A 21682-nucleotide genomic window follows, 5' to 3' on the forward strand; every position below is an offset into this window, starting at 1 on the left:
GAATGAAAATACAACAAAAGAGAAGGGACACTTATGAAACAACACAAAATAGTGAATCAATGTCTCGCTTCTGGTTTCAGTCTGGAAGCCTTAATGGAAACCTTGAGACAAAGACCTTCTGCAAAACAACCACAAAAAGCATCTCTCATTAAGAATAAGAGACAATGCACCGAGAACCCTTTGCTTTAAGTACGTTTTCAACTGAATTTTATTTTAAAGGTGATGTGTGTCTGGAAACAGCAGCTGTGTCTTGGAAAACATGTACATAAACTACATTGTAACTCAACATTATCCAGGTTTAATGTGCATAACATATTCAACAAAAAGTGATAAAAGGCATTTTCCAAAATTAATAATCAATAGCATGCTGAAAAAAAACACCTTAGGGCAGTTTGGTTCCAGCTAGATCAGTGTGATTAATGTAGTCACGATTGGCGGATGGCAAAAACCAGCATGAAAACATATCTTATAAGATCAATAGGATGCAATGTGGTGCTTTTAACTGCTATATGAGCTGGACACCACCTGTGTGTCATGTTTAGCTGTGCTAGACGTTTTCAGCACAGTCTGTAAGGTCGAGGTATTTATAGCAGCATACTGTACACTGATTGAACATTAGACATAATAGTGATGTATAATAATAGTTTTTGGCTGGTATATTGTTATGTGATGATGACCTGAGATCAGCACTCTCAAAGAGTGTGTCAGTGCAGTTTTACCATGGCTCTGCCGTTCACATCTTCCATCTGAGGAGGACCAAGAGCAGAATCACTACTGCTTCGTACCAGCAGAGGGGTACCTGAAACACAAACACACAAAATAAAACATAACATAATATACTATTACAATATATAGTTTTGGTAACACTTTAGTATAGGGACCAGTTCTCACTATTAACTAGCTTCTTATTAGCATGCATATTACTATCATATTGACTGTTTATTAATGCATATAAAGCACATATTCTACTTCCCTAATCTTACCCAAAACCTAAACTTAACAACTACCCTACTAACTATTAATAAGCAGCAAATCAGAAGTTTATTGAGGCAAAATCAGAGTTAATGGTTTGTTAATAGCAAGAATTGGACCTAAAAATAAAGTGTGATCATAGTTTATTATATAGACTGCTATGAAAATGTATAGTATATTTTTTATACCACATACTTTTTAAACATATGCAAATGTATCGTTTATAATTATGTATTGTTATATAGGTATCGACAACCATTCAAATATTTAAGGTAGGATTTTTTTTTTATAAGAAATTACGGCTTTTCTTCAGGAAAAGATGCATAACACTGAACAAAGTGAAAGTAAGGACATATATTATGTTACAAAAGATCTGTTTCAAATAAACACTGTTCTTTTGAACTTTCTATTAATCAAAAGAATCCTGGGGGAAAAAAAAGTTTCCACAAAAATATTGATAATATTAATAAGTGCTATATTTGAAAATATTTTCATTATATATATATATATATATATATATATATATATATATATATATATATATATTTATTTATTTAGATATTCTTAGATATATTTATCATTTAGATTAATTAATTAGTTCTTGTACATTTTGGAGAACTAATTGTCTAATTGGCTACAACGGCTGTTTAGCTGAAATGAAATATTCCTCACTTAATATATTCTGTCTTCCAGCAATACATCACATTATTGACATCAAATATGTTGTGACGTTGTTTATAATTGTCTTCTCTTAAGTCCAGTGTTCTGCGCTTCATGACTGGACATGAGTGTTTGCTGTCTTATCAGTTACATTCCTCCGGCTCAGAAGCTGACTCTGAACCCTGAGTTAAACACAGTTTACATCTCACTTATTCACACTTCAGTGGAGTAAGGGCACGTCAAGCACCCTGCGAGAGTGAGGGAGGAAAAAAAGCTGACAGCGTTTCAAGAAGGTTTAAGGGAATATTTAGTTATTTTTCGGCACAGCAAACAGCGGCTGTCTGGGTGTCAGAGGCTCTGGCATGACGCTTTGTAAATTCCAGTCTGCTGCCTCCCTCAAGCGCGCAGCTACATTTTCAGACCTGTTGCCTCCCATCAATAGTTTAAAATGCCTTTAACCGTGCATGTGGGCAACAGCTCTCAGCACACAAGACCCCAGATGACTCACCGGTGATATTACAACTGCATATTTGAGATAAAAATACCCAACATTTGCATTATATATTCAGTTTTTGCTGTTGTGTGGTTGCTAAGGTGTTCTGAGTAGTTGCCAGGTAGGGAGTTTTCAAACTTTCTGGATGACATACATTCTCAAATATATAACTTTTTCCCCCAAAATCGGAAAAACTTTTTTCCTAAAATATAAAGAATGCTATATTATATACACATTTATACTGTGAAAGTTTTAATATATTAATAAATAATTAATCTTGTAATTACACCATCTAATTGCACAGCTTAGCACACAACACTAATAAGGACAAAAGCACTTTCCTTAGTACAGCAGGTGGTCAGCAGTGTGTCCAGCCTAACTCATCTCTGGGTCTCCATTCATACCTGAACAGTTATACCAGCCCTCACTCACTGTGTACTGCCTACTAAAGCACAGGATCTAGCGGGATGAAAGCCCCCAAGGCTGCCCCTCAGCCTTCCTTTCAATGCGACTATAAGACGACACAGTTAAGACCTCCAGCTGTTCAGAGAGACTGCTGTGTGCTGCTCCTCTCCATTCAGTCAATTACATCTAACAACGAGCCCAACAGAGAAGCATGACTTCATAATCCAGCAGAAGGAGCCTAATATAACAGCTCATGTGCATGAATACAGATAAACAGGTTTAATAAAGAGCCGTGTAAACTGAAAGAGAGGACATTGTGTTAACTGCTGGACTGTGCTCTGATACATGATCTATGTAATGATCTACATTAGGAACAAACCGATATAGAAACACTGACTGATACAACAGCTGATATTTATATATTCTGCCGCTTTAAAAAAAAACAAATTACATTTCAAGCAATATTACACTTAAACTATAATAGAATACTATTACAGTCTATGGTCAGTAAGTTAATTTAGTATTCTTTTTTTTATTAAATTACTGTTTTCAGTCAGCAAGGATGCATTAAACTGATCAAAAGTGGTAGTTTAAACAAAAAAAATGATTTCGAATAAATGCTGCACTTCCTGTTCATCGAAGAATCTTGCAAAAAGCATCAGTTTCAACAAGTAGAAAACTGCTTTAACATTGATAATAATAATAATGTTTCTTGAGCATCAAATTAGCATATGATTTCTGAAGGACCATGTGACACTGAAGATTGGAGTAATGACGCTGAAAATTCAGCTTTGCCCTAAAATCAATAAAATTACATTTTAAAAATATAAACCGTAGAAAACAATTACTTCAAACTGTAATAATATTTCTCAACATGCCTATTTTTACTGTATTGGTTAACAAATAAATGCAGCCTTGGTGAGCATAATATTTCAGAAGAAAATTCAAAGCAGAAATATATTAGAATTGAAGGGTGTAATTACAACATCCACCAGCAGACTCATGGTACGAACCCCTGCTCTATACTCTTTTCTTCCTGTATGACTTCTTTTCATTCTCATGTAATAAGATTAAAGTTCTTCCTAAAGCAAGAATTAAATTCAGATGGCAATCACCCAAAAAGACAGTGAAAAGGAACTGAACCATGGCTACGGATTTATGAAACCGTCATCCTGAGTTTTTCTCATCATCACACAGAAAAAAACAGACAGTGAGAGTAAGAGAGGAGAGGAAAAAAGATACAGACAGAGACTGTAAGGATCTCAACTGGCGGTCAAAAGGGCCTTCCTGTGGGCCTCGTCTCTGTCAGACCGTGTGTGGATCTCTGCTGTAAGCCCAGTCATTAATCAAAGCTCTTCAATACAGAGCACTGACACCCCGAACAAATGAGTCACAATAAGACTGCCAATAAAAACTATTTACAGTAACCACTAGAAATAAAATCACATTCAAAGCCTGACTATCACCTATAAAACACCTTTATTAAGAGGTTTAGGTCAACTTTAAAGGTGAAGTGGGGCATTTAATTAATTATTTTTAAATGTAAAAACACTTTGCCTATCCTACCTCAGTATGCAGAACTACACTGATTCTGGGGGAAAAATTGAATATTGTAGCTTGTTTGTCTATACAAACACTTTACATTGTCAACACTATACATTAGATTTCCTACACTGTTTTGTCCTATAAATCCCAGTTGTAGTTGTAGTCATGTGTTTTCATTTACTTTTACATAATTTTCCTCCCTTTCTTTAACCTTAGAATTAAACAGACTGCTTTTGATACTGTATCTATAAGATGTCTACATGTAAATAGCCTCTGCTAGGCTTTTAACACGGGGGAAAATTCACACTGTATTTCATCAAGATCGACAACATTTTCAAATAATTGGTGTGCATATGCAAACACAGGTGGTTATTGATTTAAACATGTCTCCTTTTAAATTTACTGCAATTTTTTTTTTTTCAATTGCATTAAAAAAAAAAAACTGAAAAAAAATGTTTGTTTTCCAATACAAAGATTTACACATTTAATTCAGACAAAAAAATGACTTACATTTTTCGTAAAACAAGACTTAATATCTGATCAAAATTCAGTTTTTCCTTAAAACAAGAACAAATATTTGCTAATATAGGGTAAGAAAAAAAGTTTATTTTTCCCTCGTTTAAACAAAAACTATCCAACAAAAGTAAATCTTTCAGAAAAAAAATATCCTAGGTATCCTGTTTCCATATGTGTACTGAGAAACAAGAGCGATACTGAATAAGAAAATAATTTTTGCAGTCTTTATCTAGTCTACTTCAGCAGCTCAGTGTTTCTCAGTGTTCTCGATCTAAAAGACATTCAAGCTAAGCACCTTTCCTTCATATACGGGTCCAACAGTGGGGTCTAAATTCAGCAGCCCTCCATTAAGCATCAGAGTTAAGCAGCTATGTCCTGCAATGACAAGGAACAAGAGTGAACACCTTAAGCACAATTAGAAAGACTGGCCTTCCTCCCCATAGTTCTTCAGCATCCATCACTCTCAGTCATGAGAGATTAGCCTTGCGTGATGCGCTTTCAGTGGATGCTGGCAAGACTCCGTCTTTGACTGATTTGGCAGAAGCTCATTCCTCAGTCTCAGATCACGCTGCTCCGGTTCCTACTGGTCGGATGAGAGCTGAAGGCCATTAAAGGAGAGGGTAACGGATGGTGTGTCAGCAACATGATGAGTGGAGATTTAGACTCACGGGATCAAGGCAGATGGAGACAAGCGGGACGTTCTGCTCAATGGTCTAAAACTGTAGACCTGAGGGTCTTTACTCATCACTGTCTCTCTTCATCTTTATCTATCAGTCTCTTCAATGTTGAATTAGTTACTTTTACTTATCTACTGCTGGATGTGTGTACAAACACAAGAGAAGTGAAGAAAGTCAATGACGTGCATTTTTGTACACCGCTACCAGCTCAGGACTAGAGATCGACCGATATATCGATTTACCGATATTTTTCCCGATATTTAAGCATTTTTCCATAATCGAATATCGGTTTTGTAATATCGGATTCCCCGATAAACACCGCCATCTTGTGGACGTTTTCAGAATTGCGCGCAGGATCACAATTGCAGCGCATCTGAGGGGAGACGAGACAGCAACGGCGTGCAGGTACTTGATTTGCTGTAGTTAGTAAACTATTTAATATTACAGGCATTAATGCACAAATTAGATGTATTACATAAATGCCTGATATATAGTTTAAATGCAACTTGGCTCTAAGAAATATGATAAATAAGATACTCTGTCAAGCCCTGTCCCTATAAAGATAGGCTATAACTTTGCCTGAAATAACACAGCCATGAATTAGCACATGCTGAATTTAATTCTCTCTGTGGTCTATTAGTCTCGTGAAGTCGGAGTCACATAGATAATCCGTCAAGTCCTCTCCCAATAAAGACGTAACTTTGCATGAATTAAATAATACAGCCATGAATGATTGCATGTTGGAAATAAAAGCGCTGAATGTAATTCTCTCTCTGTGGTCTATATGCTCATCATTAGTCTCGTGAAGCCGCTTTCATATTGCAGTTCACTCAGCGGTTGATGCTCAAGAAATGCTCAGCACGGCCACCGCATGTAACTTTTAACAAGATTCACTTTTTTGAAGCACCCTAAATTGTATTAACACTTACTATATAACTATTATTTAGTTTATAAACATCTAAATTAATACAACTCTATGGAAATTAATTATTTATTATCTCCGCGATCGATCGCAGTTTGAGTAGCCTATAGTTCTGTGTAAAGGCATAGATAAACCGCGCTGTCAGCAGCATAATTTAGAGCATGCCAGTTGAGAAATGCAATAAAATACAATGCTTGTTATATTCCAATATTCCAGAGAATATTATTCCGTGAATTAACATTATCCAGTGAATTATTCTTCACTCTTTATCCTATTAAACAGCTTATAAACCTACTAAAACTGTAGTTAAAAATGAAGTTGATATGACACCTTTCCTTTATTTTTTCCATTTGAAAACATTAGACTTTCTATGTTCATTTTGCTTACTGCTAATATTAGTGTTGCTGCTAAAGCTTTTTATAAATAAAATGTTTTTATTGTTGTAATACGAAGATTAAATTTAACATGACAGGGCTCTAGACTGCGACCAAAATGGTATTTTTTTGCGAGTTAAAATTTGACGTGGTCGCATTTGTACGAGTGCCAGGTCTGCGCTGCTCCAAAGCGTCTGCTTCATACAGCGCGCGCTGCCAGCCGCAGCACATTATAGCAGGAGTCAGATTTCACTGATCACGTGAAGAGAGGTGCTTTCAGCGCGAGCGCTTAGTGGGTAGAGCCTGGTTTATACTCGCCGCGTCAGCACGAGCGTGAAGGTGCGCGTCGCGGATGGAGCGCAACGGATGGATTTGTTTTCAAACTAAAGTAAAAGACCGCTTCTTAAACCAGAGAAGGTGAACGTGGTGGTATTCTTGTAGAAAAAACATGCAAGTCCTGTCAGCTACAGCCAGTTTAGTTTTACTTTTCTTTTTGTTTTCGTTTTGAGAAGCTTGTTATCTTTGCTGTTTACCTCAGGTTATGCTATGGAGGCTTTCCTTAATTAAAAAAATATATATATTAATATTTATTTGCTTCCTCAGAGTTTGCTAAACATTCTGTAATATACTAGGTATATAGTACAGCATGTGGTGTGTCCTATGCCATGCCTCGTCTTATTCGTTTTTGTTGATAAATGTTATGTAAGAGTTTGTCATTGTCAACGTACTGTTTTATTGTTGTTGCGCTTTTTAATTAAGAATAACAATGAATCCATCTTTTGTTTTAGTCTTAAAAAGTTAAAGGTGTATAGATATAAGCAAAACAGACAATTATCTTTTCTTGTAAAATGTGACACCAAGATCGCAAATTTGAAAGTAAAAAGCGCACGAAAAAAGGAATTCCTGTTCACAAAATATAAATCACAAATAATACAGATGAAAAAGAACGAGTTGAATGTTGAAAACTTTCGTTACCATATAACTATAAACTATGATAAGCATGCATAGTTCATCAGCATGCATTGATTAATCAAATGTTGTAGCAAAAACAAAAAACAAATTGCAACCAAATTATGTGCTCGTGCGCAAAAGTGAGATCAGTGGGAAGAATGAGTCTAGAGCCCTGCATGAAAGACTGCTAATTCTCAAAACATTTTTTGTTAAGATGACTGAAAGGAGGAAAAACCAAAGTGAAGTATGGACTTACTTCACGCAGTAATTTATTTACTTTATAACAGTAAATAAATATCGGTTCTGCATATCGGTTATCGGGCACATAAACATGCAAATAATTGGTATCGGTATCGGTTATAAAAAATCAATATCGGTCGATCACTACTCAGGACAAAAGGATCTGACGGGGGGTCTTTGAGGACATAATGAAATGCTAAAGTGGTACTACAGACTCAACGTTTGGATATCAAACCCCTGGGGTCTCACCAAGCCCCAGAATATGTATAGACATATGTCAAAAATATTTGTAAGGTCAAATATTGATCCTGATTGAAAGAATGCACTTAAATCTGGAGCTACTGATGAAAAAAAAAAAAAGTGTTCTTTTCAATCTCATCAATAGTAAAATCTTGTAACATGCTGATAAAAAAAATAAAAAATAAATAAATAAATCATCAGTGGTTTTTGCATTAGACTAGTCACTTACTGAAGTCTCATGATTCATTTTCTGGTGATAGCAAATGAACAAAACAGAATTTTGATCCAATATTTACTTCCAAAGAAAATGATCAAAACTTCAATAAAATAGATTACAGTTTTTCACTCTTACTGGCACTTCAGGACTGTGTTCAGAATGGAATTCTAGCATACTGCATTCTGTGCAGTGTGCATTCTGTACAGGTTATTATTTTACAACAGCATCTGAAATAGAACATTACGCTACAATAAACATTCCACTGGAGTATATCTTACGTCGTTGTCACTCAACCTCACCAAATCATATTTAATGCTGTAAGTAGTGTCTAGTAATATTCCTGGAGACAAAAATGGTTATTTTCCTTTTTAATCAAATTCTGTACAAAAACGCCAAAGTCTTGGCAGACTGATCAATTTATAATCAAGAAACAGATGTTAAAATTTGCAGTTTGCATTCGTCATATGAAATGTCAACCAATCATATTCCATACATGCTGTACAAAAATAGCATGCATGCTGTAAAAAGCAGAAATAGTAGTAGTATAGAAGTATGCCTTCCAAAAATAAAGCATTGTCTTGAAAAAGTCCATGTATCCATTTATTTATTTGCAAGAAATTAATAATTTTATTCAGCAAGGATGCTTTAAATTGATCAAAAGTGACAGATGTATAATAATACAACAGATTTTTATTTCAAATAAATGCTTTTCTTTTTGACTTTCTATTTATCAAAAATTCCTGACAAAAAAATACATCAGGGTTTCCACAAAAAAAAAAAAAAAAAAAAAAAAATATATATATATATATATATATATATATATATATATATATATATATATATATATATATATATATTAATCAATTTCAACATGTGATGATGATAATAATAAATGTTTCTTAAACACCAAATCATATCAAAATGATTTCTGAAAGATCATGTGACACTGAAGACTAGAGTAATGATGTCAAAAATTCAACTTTGCGTCACAGGAGTAAATTACACTTTTACATGTGGACCGCAAAACCAGTCATAAGTGTCAATTTTTTCGAAATTGAGATTTATACATCCCCTGAAAGCTGAATAAATAATCTTTCCATTGATGTATGGTTTGCTAGGAACGGACAATATTTGGCGGAGATACAACTATCTGAAAATCTGGAATCAGAGGGTGCAAAAAAATCTAAATATTGAGAAAATCTCCTTTAAAGTTGTCCAAATTAAGTTCTTAGCAGTGCATTTTACTAATAAATAATTAAGTTTTGATATACAGTAAGAAATGTACAAAATATCTTCATGGAACATTAACTTAATATCCTATTGATTTTTGGCATAAAAGAAAAATGGATAAATACAATGCATTTTTGGCTATTGCAACAAATATTCCCCAGCGACGTCAGACCGGTGTTGTGCTCCAGGATCACATATATTCAAATAGAAAACAGTTATTTTAATATTTCATAATATTGCATTTAACTAAACCAAAATGTAGCCTGGGTGACTTTTTGAAAAACATTTTTAAAACAACTGTACTGACCCCAAACCTTTGAACGGTAGTACAGTGATAATGCAACTGCTAAAATCATAAAAACTAAATGTGTGCTATTATTCATGGAAAAGCCCTTCTGCTGCACCTCTCAGCTTTCTGTGTGATTAAAGACAGAAGAGACATCCCGACTTCCAACAGAGCTCGGATGATGTGCAGATGTCTTCATTTACATTTACGACCTGTCTCCAATACTGTCAATAAAGAGTGTGTACACGGTTAGTCTAGTTTAACATTTTACAAGACTTCTGCACATCATCACAGAGCCCCATGAGCTACGGGAGTTTACAGTGACGTCATGGAACAATTCCTAAACATGTCAGAGGTGATAAAAGCATACAGGTTCCTCTGTGTAGAAGATAACCCTTCTTCCAGACTTCCACACGCAGACCAGACACAGATCTTAACCACAAGGCCTCAGGTGACACTTGCCAGACGCCCTACAGTGGAAAGAGACCTCTGAGCTAAAACATGTACTTCCTCTCTCCTTCATCTGACTCGTCCTAAATCACAATCGGCCTCCCTTCTCTCTCCTGCCGTCTGTCTTTCATGCCGCCCTATTTCTTTCCTTCGCTTCCCTGCTTTTTCATCCCTCGTTCTCTCCCCCTGGCCCATCTCACGGCTGACAGCATGACAAATGCTGCGCTAGACACTCTGCTGCCATGTGGCCTGTTTCGGATTAGGCAGGAGATCGCGGCGGAGATGTTTACACTGCCCATCAGTGCCGGTACTTCAGCAGACTGCAAGGTCAGGATGGAAGAGAGAGACCTGTGCACACAGTCAATGGGGAGAGGTTGAGAGTGCCAGAGGTAATTTAAAACAGCGGCTCCTGAGGGACACATTACCCACAAGACCAACAAAGAGACCCAAAGGTTAGAGATAGCGTCGATGAGAACAACATGGAGAAGCTCGGAAGGACTGAGCTACATATCTCAACACTTTTTCGAACACTATTTAGTGCTGATAAGTAGCATTTGGAAGTCTAACTGGGTTATTCCGACCCTTTGTTTCAATTAATCAATTCAATAAATGAATAAATAATTCACTGATTCATTTCATTTGCCATTCAGAAGTGTTCCTGCACGTCAGTTTTTTGGCTTCTAGCTTGCCCAACCCTCATGTCATTCCAAAGCTGTTTGACTTTCATTCTTTCAACAATATTTGGCTGAGATGCAACTATTTGAAAATCTGGAATCTGATGGTGCAAAAAAATCAAAATACTGAGAAAATCGCTTTTAAAGTTGTTCAAATTAAGTTCTTAGCAATGCATATTACTAATCAAAAATTAAGTTTTAATATATTTACGGTAAGAAATTGACTAAATATCTTCATCCAACATGATCTTTACTTAATATTCTAATAATTTTTGGCATAAAAGAAAAATCCATAATTTTGACCCATGCAATGTGTTTTTGGCTATTGCTATAAATATACCCCAGCGACTTCAGACTGGTTTTGTTGTCCAGGGTCACAAATAAATGCAGCCTTCATGAACAAAGATGCTTCTTTCAAAAATAATTAAAAATCTTAATTATTCCAAACTTCTGGCCGTCAGTTTATGTCTAAACTTTCTTTATTTTAGTAATAGGTTCTCTTTTTTTTTCTTGCCTATATATCAAATGCCTTTCATGAGTAGATATTATTGTTTAACTTTTGTTCCATTTTTTTAAATAAACTATAACTAGAGCAGAATATGTTTATTGTGTCATGTAACAAGCTCTAATTTGGTCAAATTATGTAAAAAGTGTGAAAATATTGTAAAAATTGTGTGGATTTAAAATGCATAAAACACTAGCTGTGAAATCAGCCATTCTTTTTTAAATATAGTTTCCACCACAGAATGCTATCAAACAAATTACACAATTCAAGATGTGATGGAAATGATCATGACTTGACAAAAAAAAAAAACAATACTGTGATTAATCTCCTGTTGGTCATTGTTAACAGACAAATTAAACTAGTGTGAGTTTGAAAAGCATTTAGAGAGTTTATTTTCTAAAAGTCCACAGAACCAAAGGTGCCCATAGTTGAAGAAACACCCATAATCTCTGAGCTGCACCAGTCATTATTCAGCAGCCCAACAATGTCACTTCCTCTCAAAATGAGCATTTCCAATTTTCACATGCCAACTATTTCCAACTGAAGAATGAAGAGCAACTTTAGCCTTTCTCCAACTTAATATTAAAAGTGAGCCCCATGAGTGATGAGAACTGTCTAACGGCTGCTCCAGTGTGACAAACTAATTAAAGTCTTTCAACTAAAGTCGTTCTCATGTTTTAACTCAAGCATCCTAATGCCAAACATCTAGCGTGCTGAATGTTTAAATGCGTGTCAGAACAAATCCACAACCTCTTCTTCCCAACAGCTCACGTCTCATTAGATATCACTGAAATAGATGTGGAACAACAACAACCATCTGCTGTCAATTGCATTTCAACAATTAACAGACAAAAAGAATAAACACTTATGTCTAATCCTGACCAGAGAAGAGCCGCGGATTGAAACTACATATGATGAAAACATCTAAATCACACATATGACATTTGCAGAATGTGAGTATGTGGGGAATCTCTCTACTAGAAAGTGTGTGTGTGTACTCACTGACAGACTCCAGATGACACTGCTGGTCTCAACAGACCTCTGGGCATACTTATCAATGCAGACATCACTAGTGCAAACATATGTGTGCTAAACAGCCCACAGTGCCAAAACAACATCCTTTCAAATCAAATTAAAATGATCTATGAGTTCACATACTCACTGACTGAACATGTAAACAGTTACTTCTGGCATGCCAATACCCAAAAACAGCTTCAAAAGCTGGCAAAACTATGAATCATTTCCCTTTACTCTATGGGACAGAGACATACTTGCATGCACGCAAATGCAGATTGCAGTTAAATACAAAAGTCTGAAATCACTAGTGAAACTTGTAAAACAGCAAGGATGCAATAAAAAAAAAAAGCAAGGATGCATTAAATCGATCAAAAAAAGCAATTGAAAAAAATATATTTTAAATAAATTATTTTCTCCTGAAAAAATCCTGAAAAAAAATCTAAGTATCAAGGTTTGCACAAAAATATTGAGAAGCTAAAAATATAATGACTGCTAAACATTTAGTTTTGCCATTAAAGGAATGCATTAAATTTAAAATATTTTCAAATGTACTTTAAATTGTAATATTTCACAATATAATCAAATAAATTCAACTATAGTAAGACCTATAAATAAATATATAATAAAAAAATCTTTCAACTCCAAACTTTTGAACAATAGAGTATATACAATTAATTTTTATTGCAAATACAAAGTGACACGAACCATACAACCGGCCATAAAAGTTCACACAAATGTCCAATACAGCATTCCTTGTGGCAATGTCCTATGCATGAAATCAAGCATTCGTAGCTAAAAGCAACTGCGTTTATAGATTTGCATAAAGGCAAACCTCTACATCAAATTCAGCCCCCCTCCTCTGCTCTGCCCAGCTGGTGAACAATCTATTCAAAACGCTGAAATTGATTTTTTTGCCTTTCTGCTTTGTGAATTAATTGGGGTAATAAAACAAACCTATAGAGCATAAAATAGTATTAGAAGGCTGCTCTGGTAACAGGGATTTCCCAGGTCATCATATAACTAAATGAAAGGTGGCTGATTGGATTGTGACGACGCGTGCTCTTCCTGTGTTCATGGATGGCTGAGTGCTGAGCATTCATTTGAAACGGAAGAATAATCCACTTAGAGAGGCGGGTCGGGCCATACGCTGGGTATTTGGGGAAATACCAGGGTGTGTGTCTCATTGATTTGGAAGGTTATTTCTTAATGATAAATGTTTGCAGGGATCATGAGTTTCAACAAAATAAGGAGGTGTACAAAACATTGTGCAAGCACATCACAAAGGCATAGTCTTTTGTATAGTCACAAAGTGTGGTCTCAAACAGTTCCTGGTCACCTGTTCAGTGACCCAATCACCATGCGTTCAGGATGCATTTGCACCTTCATCATCATAGCAACAACAATCATAGATTGCTACAAAAACCCTAAATGCACCCAGTTCATCACCAAAAAACCAATGGATTTTTTATGGGTTTTTGGGTGAACTATCCTTTTAATAATTATCTATAATAATAATCTATATTAGTTAGTCTAGATGTTTTTGCTGTGGTATTTGTTAAAATTGCTATATAGGCCTATATACAGTCAGGTCCATATTTATTTGGACACTAACACAATTGTCATAGTTTCGGCTCTGTATGCTACCAGAAAAGAATTAAAATGAAAACAATCAAGATTAAATTGAAGTGCAGACGTCAAGCTTTAACTCAAGGGGTTGAACAAAAAAATTAAATTCTTCGGAATTACAACCATTTTTATACACAATCCCCCATTTTCAGGGACTCAAATGTAATTGGACAAATAAATATAATCATAAATAAAATGTTATTTTTTTATATTTTGTTGAGAATCCTTTGCAGCCAATGACTGCCTTAAGTCTGGAGCTCATGGACATCAAAGACTGGTTTTCCTCCTCTGTGATGCTTTGCCAGGCCTTTACTGCAGCTGACTTCAGTTGTTTGTTTGTGGGTCTTTCTGCCTTAAGTTTTGTCTTCAGCAAGAGAAAATGCATGCACAATCAGGTTGAGATCAGATTTACTTGGCCATTGCAGAATATTCCACTTTTTACCTTCAAAAACTCCTGGGTTGCTTTTGCTGCATGTTTTGGGTCATCGTCCATTTGTACTATGAAGCGCCGCCCAATCAACTTTGCTGCATTTGACTGAATCTGGGCAGAGTATATCCCTGTGCACTCCAGAATTCATCCCACTGCTTCGGACACGTCATCAATAAACACCAGTAACCCAGTGCCACTGGAAGCCATGCATGCATGCTCATGCCATCACACAGCTCCAACATGTTTCACAGATGATGTTGTTTGCTTTGGATCATGAGCTGTTTTCTTCCTGTCATTCTAGTACAGGTTGATGTTGACTTCAGCTGTCCAAAGCATGCTTTTCCAGAAGTGGTCTGGCTTTTTTAGATGTTTTTTTGGCAATGTCTAATCTGGTCTTGTTTGCACCTTGTGTTGAACCCTCTGTATTTGCTCTGGTGAAGTCTTCTCTTGATTGTGTACTTTAACAGTGACACACCAACCTCCTGGAGAGTGTTCTTCTCTTGGCTGGATGTTGTGAAAGGGTTTTTCTTTACCATGGAGAGGATTCTCTGATCATCCACCACTGTTGTCCTCCGTGAATGTCCAGGCCTTTTTATGTTGCTGTGCTCACTAGTGCGTTCTTTTTTTTCTCACAATGTACCAAACTGTTGATTTGGCCACTCCTAATGTTCCTATCATCTCTCTGATGGATTTGTTTTGTTTTTGAAGCCTAACAATTGTCTGTTTCACTTGTATGGAGAGATCCTTTGACCGCATGATGTGGGTTCACAGCAACAGCTTCCAAATGCAAATGGCAAACTTAGAATCAACTCCAGACCTTTTACTTGCTTAATTGATGTAAAAAAAATTATGAAAGAATAGCCCACGCCTGGGCTATATTATTACTTATGGTCCCTTGAAAAAGGGGGAGGTACATATTAAAGAGCTGTAATTCCTTAAACTTTCCTCCAATTTTGAGAATGAGAATACCCTCAAATTAAAGCTCAGAGTGTGTACTTTAAGCTCATATTCATTATATAACTGTAACTTGAATGAGTTTTGGTCAGTAGCTAAAATAATACAAAGTGTGCCTGTGCCTAACTGTATGTATGTATGTACGTGCGTATATATAAAAAAACCTTATAGGAAATTAAAAAAGGAATCATTAAGAATTGGTATCGATAAACAAAATCAGAATCGCTAAAATTCAAACTCCATTTATAGCCTCTGTTTAGCTTTTTTACTAAAAATTAAGCTTCAAAATTCATTGTTGTGCTCATTTGTGAAGATTATCAGAGTGAACAAAACATGTAATAATCCAACTTTTGTTGGTTATTTTTTTGCATCTCAAAGGCAATGAAAAAATCCAAATGGGTTTTTATTGAGAGAACCTAAGTGATGTTAACGTCCAGGTTGGCCAACAAAAATACGTCATCACTGCAGGACGCATGTTAAATGTCAAGTGTTTAAACACACCTAGAGACCCCATAATTTTGCCAGACAGAGAGCACGGACCGGTTTATGTTCATACGCCATGTGTGAACACCTCTGAGTTACAATTTCAAACGCTCTCCTACCACTTTCTTTCCCCACTCAAACATCATGTCTGTATATGCAGAGGCACGTGTGATCTCTCTTCTTTACAAATGATCCAGATACAGATGTATGTCAGACCCTGTCGACGTGACAAACGGCATATTTACAGCCGTGGAGAATGAAAGAGGAAAAGATCGCTCAGTCAACTGACACCTCTACCTTGAAGTAGAGACGAGGAAAGTCGAGCACTTCCCAGGAATGCCTGGATCGCGAAAAAAAAGCCACTTTTCCAGCACGCTGAACTTTGCAAAGCCTCATGTCTACTTTTACAATGAAACTTAAAACACAAAGGGGCAGATTTACAAGGAGACACAAAGAAACTCACACATGCGAACATACATGCACACGATTACCCGGCTTATTTCACTGAGGGTTTAATTTCAGAGTGTAAGCATGTTCTAAATCACATGTTTTCTGTATTGGAAGCGTGCATGACATCAGAGAGAGGTGAAACCTGCCCAGATGAAAAACACATGGTTCCCTGAGGAGCAGTAGTACAGAACTGAAACGATTGAAGTATTCCAGACCTGTCCAAACTAAGAGAACATGTCCCAAATATATGAAAAAAAAAACTATGTCTGAATATAAAAGTTTCTTCTTTTTCTCTGATGGTGAAATTCCTCAGGCAGATATTATTACAGATATGAAACCGAGGTTGATTAAGGTGAGTTGTGTACTAAAAGTGATCCTGTTATATGAAAGAATGCCGTAATGCAGTAAGAATGGTGTTCATTTGTTCACAGCTACATGAGTGAGTCAGAGCATTTCAAGCTTAAAACAGCCCCTGATTATGGCATATAATATCATCTTTCATAGTGGCAGTCTATTATTTTACTCACCATTAACTCAGAAGTGCTTATGTCTGATCACAGTTCTGTCTCTCTAACACGGATATATTACCAATACCTTTTTTACACACTGTGCTCATCTTTTCTCTTGGATACATACTGGATTTAAGAGCAGATGAGTTGACTTCGATCTCTCCTCCTTTGATTGGCTGGAAGCAGGCGAGTTCAGAGTCATAGGGTTCTGGGCTGGACTGTCCGTTTAGGCTGCTTCTTGTCCCTGTTCCATTGCCAGGACTCATGGCGCCCCTCTGCTGGGCCTCCTGTTCCTCGTATACAGCGATCAGCTGTGGGACACACAGCACAGTCGTACAATTAGAGCAGATACAGGTCAGATACAGTTGAAATGTACAGATAAAGAGACGCTCGTAGAGGAACAGTGTGCAACATTCAGGTTTCAAAAGTAAAAAAAGACCTAGAAACCAACCTACGGTGAGCTCCAAAGATGTTAAATATTGGTTTTTGTAATCAGCGCGCATTAATTTTTCAAATAATCATGCTTAACGGCTCAATTCCTGGTGAAAAAAACTCAAGAGAATACCAATCAGAGAATCGTAACAAGCAAATCACCCACCCAATACCATGAAGCACCGAGAACGATGCCATCAAGTTTAGCTTTCATTTAAAAAAAAAATAAGCTAGGAGTTTGTTTTAGGGTTTTGTTGCTTATTAGCATGCATATTACTAGAATATTAGCCATTTATTAGTACTAATTAAGCGCATATTAATGCCTTATTCTACATCCCTAATCCTACCCAAAACCTAAACTTAACAACTACCTTACTAACTATTAATAAGCAGCAAATTAGGAATTTATTGAGGGAAAAGTCGTAGTTAATAGTGAATAAGTGGTCCCTATTCTAAAGTGTTACCAAAAATAAATAAAGTAGTACAGACTGACACACAGACTTAAACCCTGACCACATCACAATCAATACCCAATGCCAGAAATACACACATCAAACACATGTAAACACATAATCATATTTGATTTTTGGAAACTACCATTTGGAATAACCTCTGAGTTATGATCTGGGTGATACGTAATCAAACAACACGTCTCTACAAGCATCACACAATGGCTGTGTCCAAATTTTTCATTTGTCCACTCAATCACTTTTGCCTATACACCACATACAGCAGTTCACAATAAAGTAAATGAAAATGAGGGAGTGATGTGTTCATTCACCCATATTTTAACCATCGACCAAATGATCATTTTGTCAGCGTACAGTCCTTCAACACTAATGTTCTCAGCAAATTACTTAGTCAAGAAAGATAAAACACTTGCCATTAACTTTAAGTTAATGTCTAAAAATAAATGACTCATTAACAATCTGCATATTTTTCTCATATTGCAAAACACTTTTTTTTTTTTTTTAAATAGACTGATGATTTTTTTTAAAGAAAAATACTTTTATTCAACGAGGAAGCAGCAAATTGATCCAGTGACAAAGGCTTTTACATTGTTACAAAATATTTATATTTCAAATAAATGCTGTTCTTTTTAATTTTATATTCATAAAGAATTCTGAAAAACTGTATCAGGGTTTTCACAAAAATATTAAGCAGGACAACTGGTTTCAATACTGATCACAAGAAATGTTTCTTGGGCATCATATTAACATATTAGAATGATTTCTGAAGGATCATGTGACACTGAAGACTAATCACAGAAATAAATTGCATTCTAAAATGCATTAAAATTGGAAACAGTTATTTTAAATTCCATGAATATTCCATAATATTAATGTTTTACTTTATTTTTGATCAAATAAATGCAGTCTTCTGAGTATAAGAGACTTCTAGTAAAAATATTTTCACATTGGAATGGTAGCATCAGCAAGTGTCAGTTTTACACCATAAATCAGAGTGCATTATTGTTATAAAATAACGCACTATATGTGGAATGAAACATTTTAGAATTCGGCCAACACTGTAAAATATTTCACACCCAATATATTTTACATATAAAGAAATCAAACAATGCACACTGGCCTTTGTCACCTTGTGGATCAGGACGCTATAGAGGACATCTAAAGAGCCCAGCATGGCTAGTGTGTCATGGGTTGATCTCAGTGTGCAATGACATCACTTCACTTTGCATGTGTGAGGCCTGCCGGTCTCATCAGCACAGTTAAATACATGCATCCGTCCCTATTTACAGAGTCACTGACACTGCACTTAGACTTCTGCTGCACTGCTGTTCTAGCGGCCTCCACGCATGTGTGTCTGTGCATGTAGAGCATATGTATATGAGAGTGAATGCAGTGAATGAATGCAGTCAGGGACAGAAAGAGGAGTTTGCTGGTAAAACCAGAGGCTTCCTGCCTGAGAGAGGCAGCAGGAGAGTAAACACATAAATAAACAATACACACTGTGACATTCAGGAAAGTGTGTGTGTGTGTGAGTGAGTGAGTGAGTGAGTGAGTGAGTGAGTGAGTGAGTGAGTGAGTGAGTGAGTGAGTGAGTGAGTGAGTGAGTGAGTGAGTGAGTGAGTGAGTGAGTGAGTGAGTGAGTGAGTGAGTGAGTGAGAGAGAGAGAGAGAGAGAGAGAGAGAGAGAGAGAGAAAGAGAAAGAGAAAGAGAGAGAGAGAGAGTGTGTGTGTGTGCATGACTTAAGACAGTGTTATATTCAGGATACAATACATCTCTTTACCCACTATGATAAAGCATTTTGCATCATTTTTATTATTCATCTCCATCCTTATGAGACTGGGGTTATTTAACTGTCATTCTTCTTGAGCACTAAATCAGAATATTAGAATGATTTCTGAAGGATCATTTGACACTGAAGACTGAAGTAATAGCTACTGAAAATTCAGAGTTTCATCACAGGAATAAATTACATTTTTAAAACATACACAAATAGAAAGTGGTTATTTTAATTGTAATAATGTTTTACATTGTTAACTAATATTACTTACTTTACTTTACTTTACTTTTGTCATTTAGCAGACGCTTTTGTCCAAAGCGACTTACAAATAAGAAAAAGTAACTAAAACTAAAAAGTTACAACTCTATAAATACTATCTACCCACATATTTAAGAAAATAAAGAAATTAAATAAAATTAACACATGCATATAACAACAACATTTCAATAATAAACATATCAATGAAAAAATTAAATAAAAAGCTACTACTATCCCTTGTAAAATATTAATCAAATAAATGCAGCCATGAACATAAAATAGTTTTGTTTTTTTTATAACGAAGGCCTTGAACGAAGGTCTTATGGGTTTAGAACAACATGAGCGGAGCAATTAATGGCAGAATTGTCATTTTTGGGTTAACTATCCTTTAGTAGTACTTTAATTTTAATTACAAAATGTTATCAAATATTTGCATGTGCTATGCATTTTTCTGCATCTTAGAGTATCACATTGTTGGCTTAGCAAGTATAAATCGTTTGTGGAGCTGCAGCTTATGTACACATATTTGTCCCTTTTGGGGTTGAATTCAATTAGGACGCTGCCTATGTATGCAGTAAACAGCAAGGCAGCTCACTAGGTTTTGGAACAGAGCCATCAAGCAGGAATCTCTCACTTCCAATTTCCAAACTTTTAAATGGCACGCAGCATTACCCTCAACGCAATCCTCACTTCCCCTCAACCAATACCTCCTCATCTATCCATTCATCCATCCATCCATCACTGATTGCTATCATTCCTTTCCCAAGACCAAAACCTTTATTTCTGATTAGGCCCACTGCTATTCCTGACAGATCTTCATGGCCAGAACCTCTCCCCACACACACACACACACGCAGCAGAAGGGCTGAGGCATGATCAGTGAGGAAGAGTTTTGATTTATTCACAGAGGCAGGAGAGGAGAGGAGCCCTTCCTCTGTACCAGAGGGAGGAGAGAGCATGGAGCTTTAGAAATGTCATCAATCTGCTCACCCTGGGAGAAGAGAGAGAGAGAAGGAAGCAGAAAAGAGAGCAAAGGGTTTCACGCAAATATTTCGTTTTCCTGCTCTCTCTCTGTCTCCCTTCCTATTTGGCTCTGTGTGATGTCTCATTTATTTCCAGCAGAATGTCGGCCCTCCAATAAAACTGGCTGGGCCAGCGTCCGAAGGGAAACATGTGTAAGAGTTGCCCATATATGAGAGCAGACAAGATTCAATTCAGTTCCATCTTTAACACCACCATCCACTACCACCAAACACACACAAAAACCCCCACAAACATACGCATCATTACACCAAACACTTGTGTATAAAATGTGCCACACTATTAGTATTAAAGATTAAAGATAAAGAGACTGACACGGTTTGTGCTATAAACATAAATATCTCAAATCAACTTAAGGGGTGTATATAAAATTACATATACTTTTTTGTCTCTTAGAAATACAATACACATTTGACTGTAGCAGTAGCTTGAGTTTGGATGCAGATGTAAATTTATGTTCATTATCCAAACCTATATGGTTTCTAGCTATGTGTATGAAAATCAGTAGTCTAGATATAAATGCACAAATGCTATAGCTTAATCACAAAAATATGAATTACATAAAATTATATTGCATTACTCCTTTAATACATTTAACCCTCTGGTGTTGTTCGGTCTAAAATTTTAGACCGAAAAAAAAAATGTTTCGAAGTTTTAAAAATCGCTACTTCATCGGAATGGTATGAAACTTGGTGACTTTTATGGCAGTCGCTATGTGACCACAAAAAAAATAAAATAAAAATCGTGGACTTGGTTCGAAAAAGCTAAATGGTCGCAAAAAAAAAAAGTCACTTTTGTTTGGAAATGAATGGGAAATATGCAAAAATACAGATACATTTTTGCGTGTACAATCTACAAATCATTCACGATGCAGAAAA

General features: G+C 36.0%; 1 protein-coding gene across 4 annotated transcripts in view; it reads right to left on the reverse strand.

Annotated features, from left to right (window-relative positions):
* pard3bb (par-3 family cell polarity regulator beta b) overlaps positions 1-21682 on the reverse strand; it is a 286069-nt gene that overhangs the window by 206963 nt on the left and 57424 nt on the right. For all 4 annotated transcript variants that reach the window (XM_079427536.1, XM_079427538.1, XM_079427535.1 and 1 more), the window contains exons 4-5: positions 16954-17137; positions 720-799 (exon numbers count right to left, since the gene is read on the reverse strand). In XM_079427536.1, coding sequence (XP_079283662.1) covers positions 720-799; positions 16954-17137 — 264 coding nt within the window. The remainder of the gene's footprint in view (positions 1-719; positions 800-16953; positions 17138-21682) is intronic.

Source organism: Barbus barbus, assembly GCF_936440315.1.
Source record: "Barbus barbus genome assembly, chromosome: 10".
Lineage (NCBI taxonomy): Eukaryota > Metazoa > Chordata > Actinopteri > Cypriniformes > Cyprinidae > Barbus > Barbus barbus.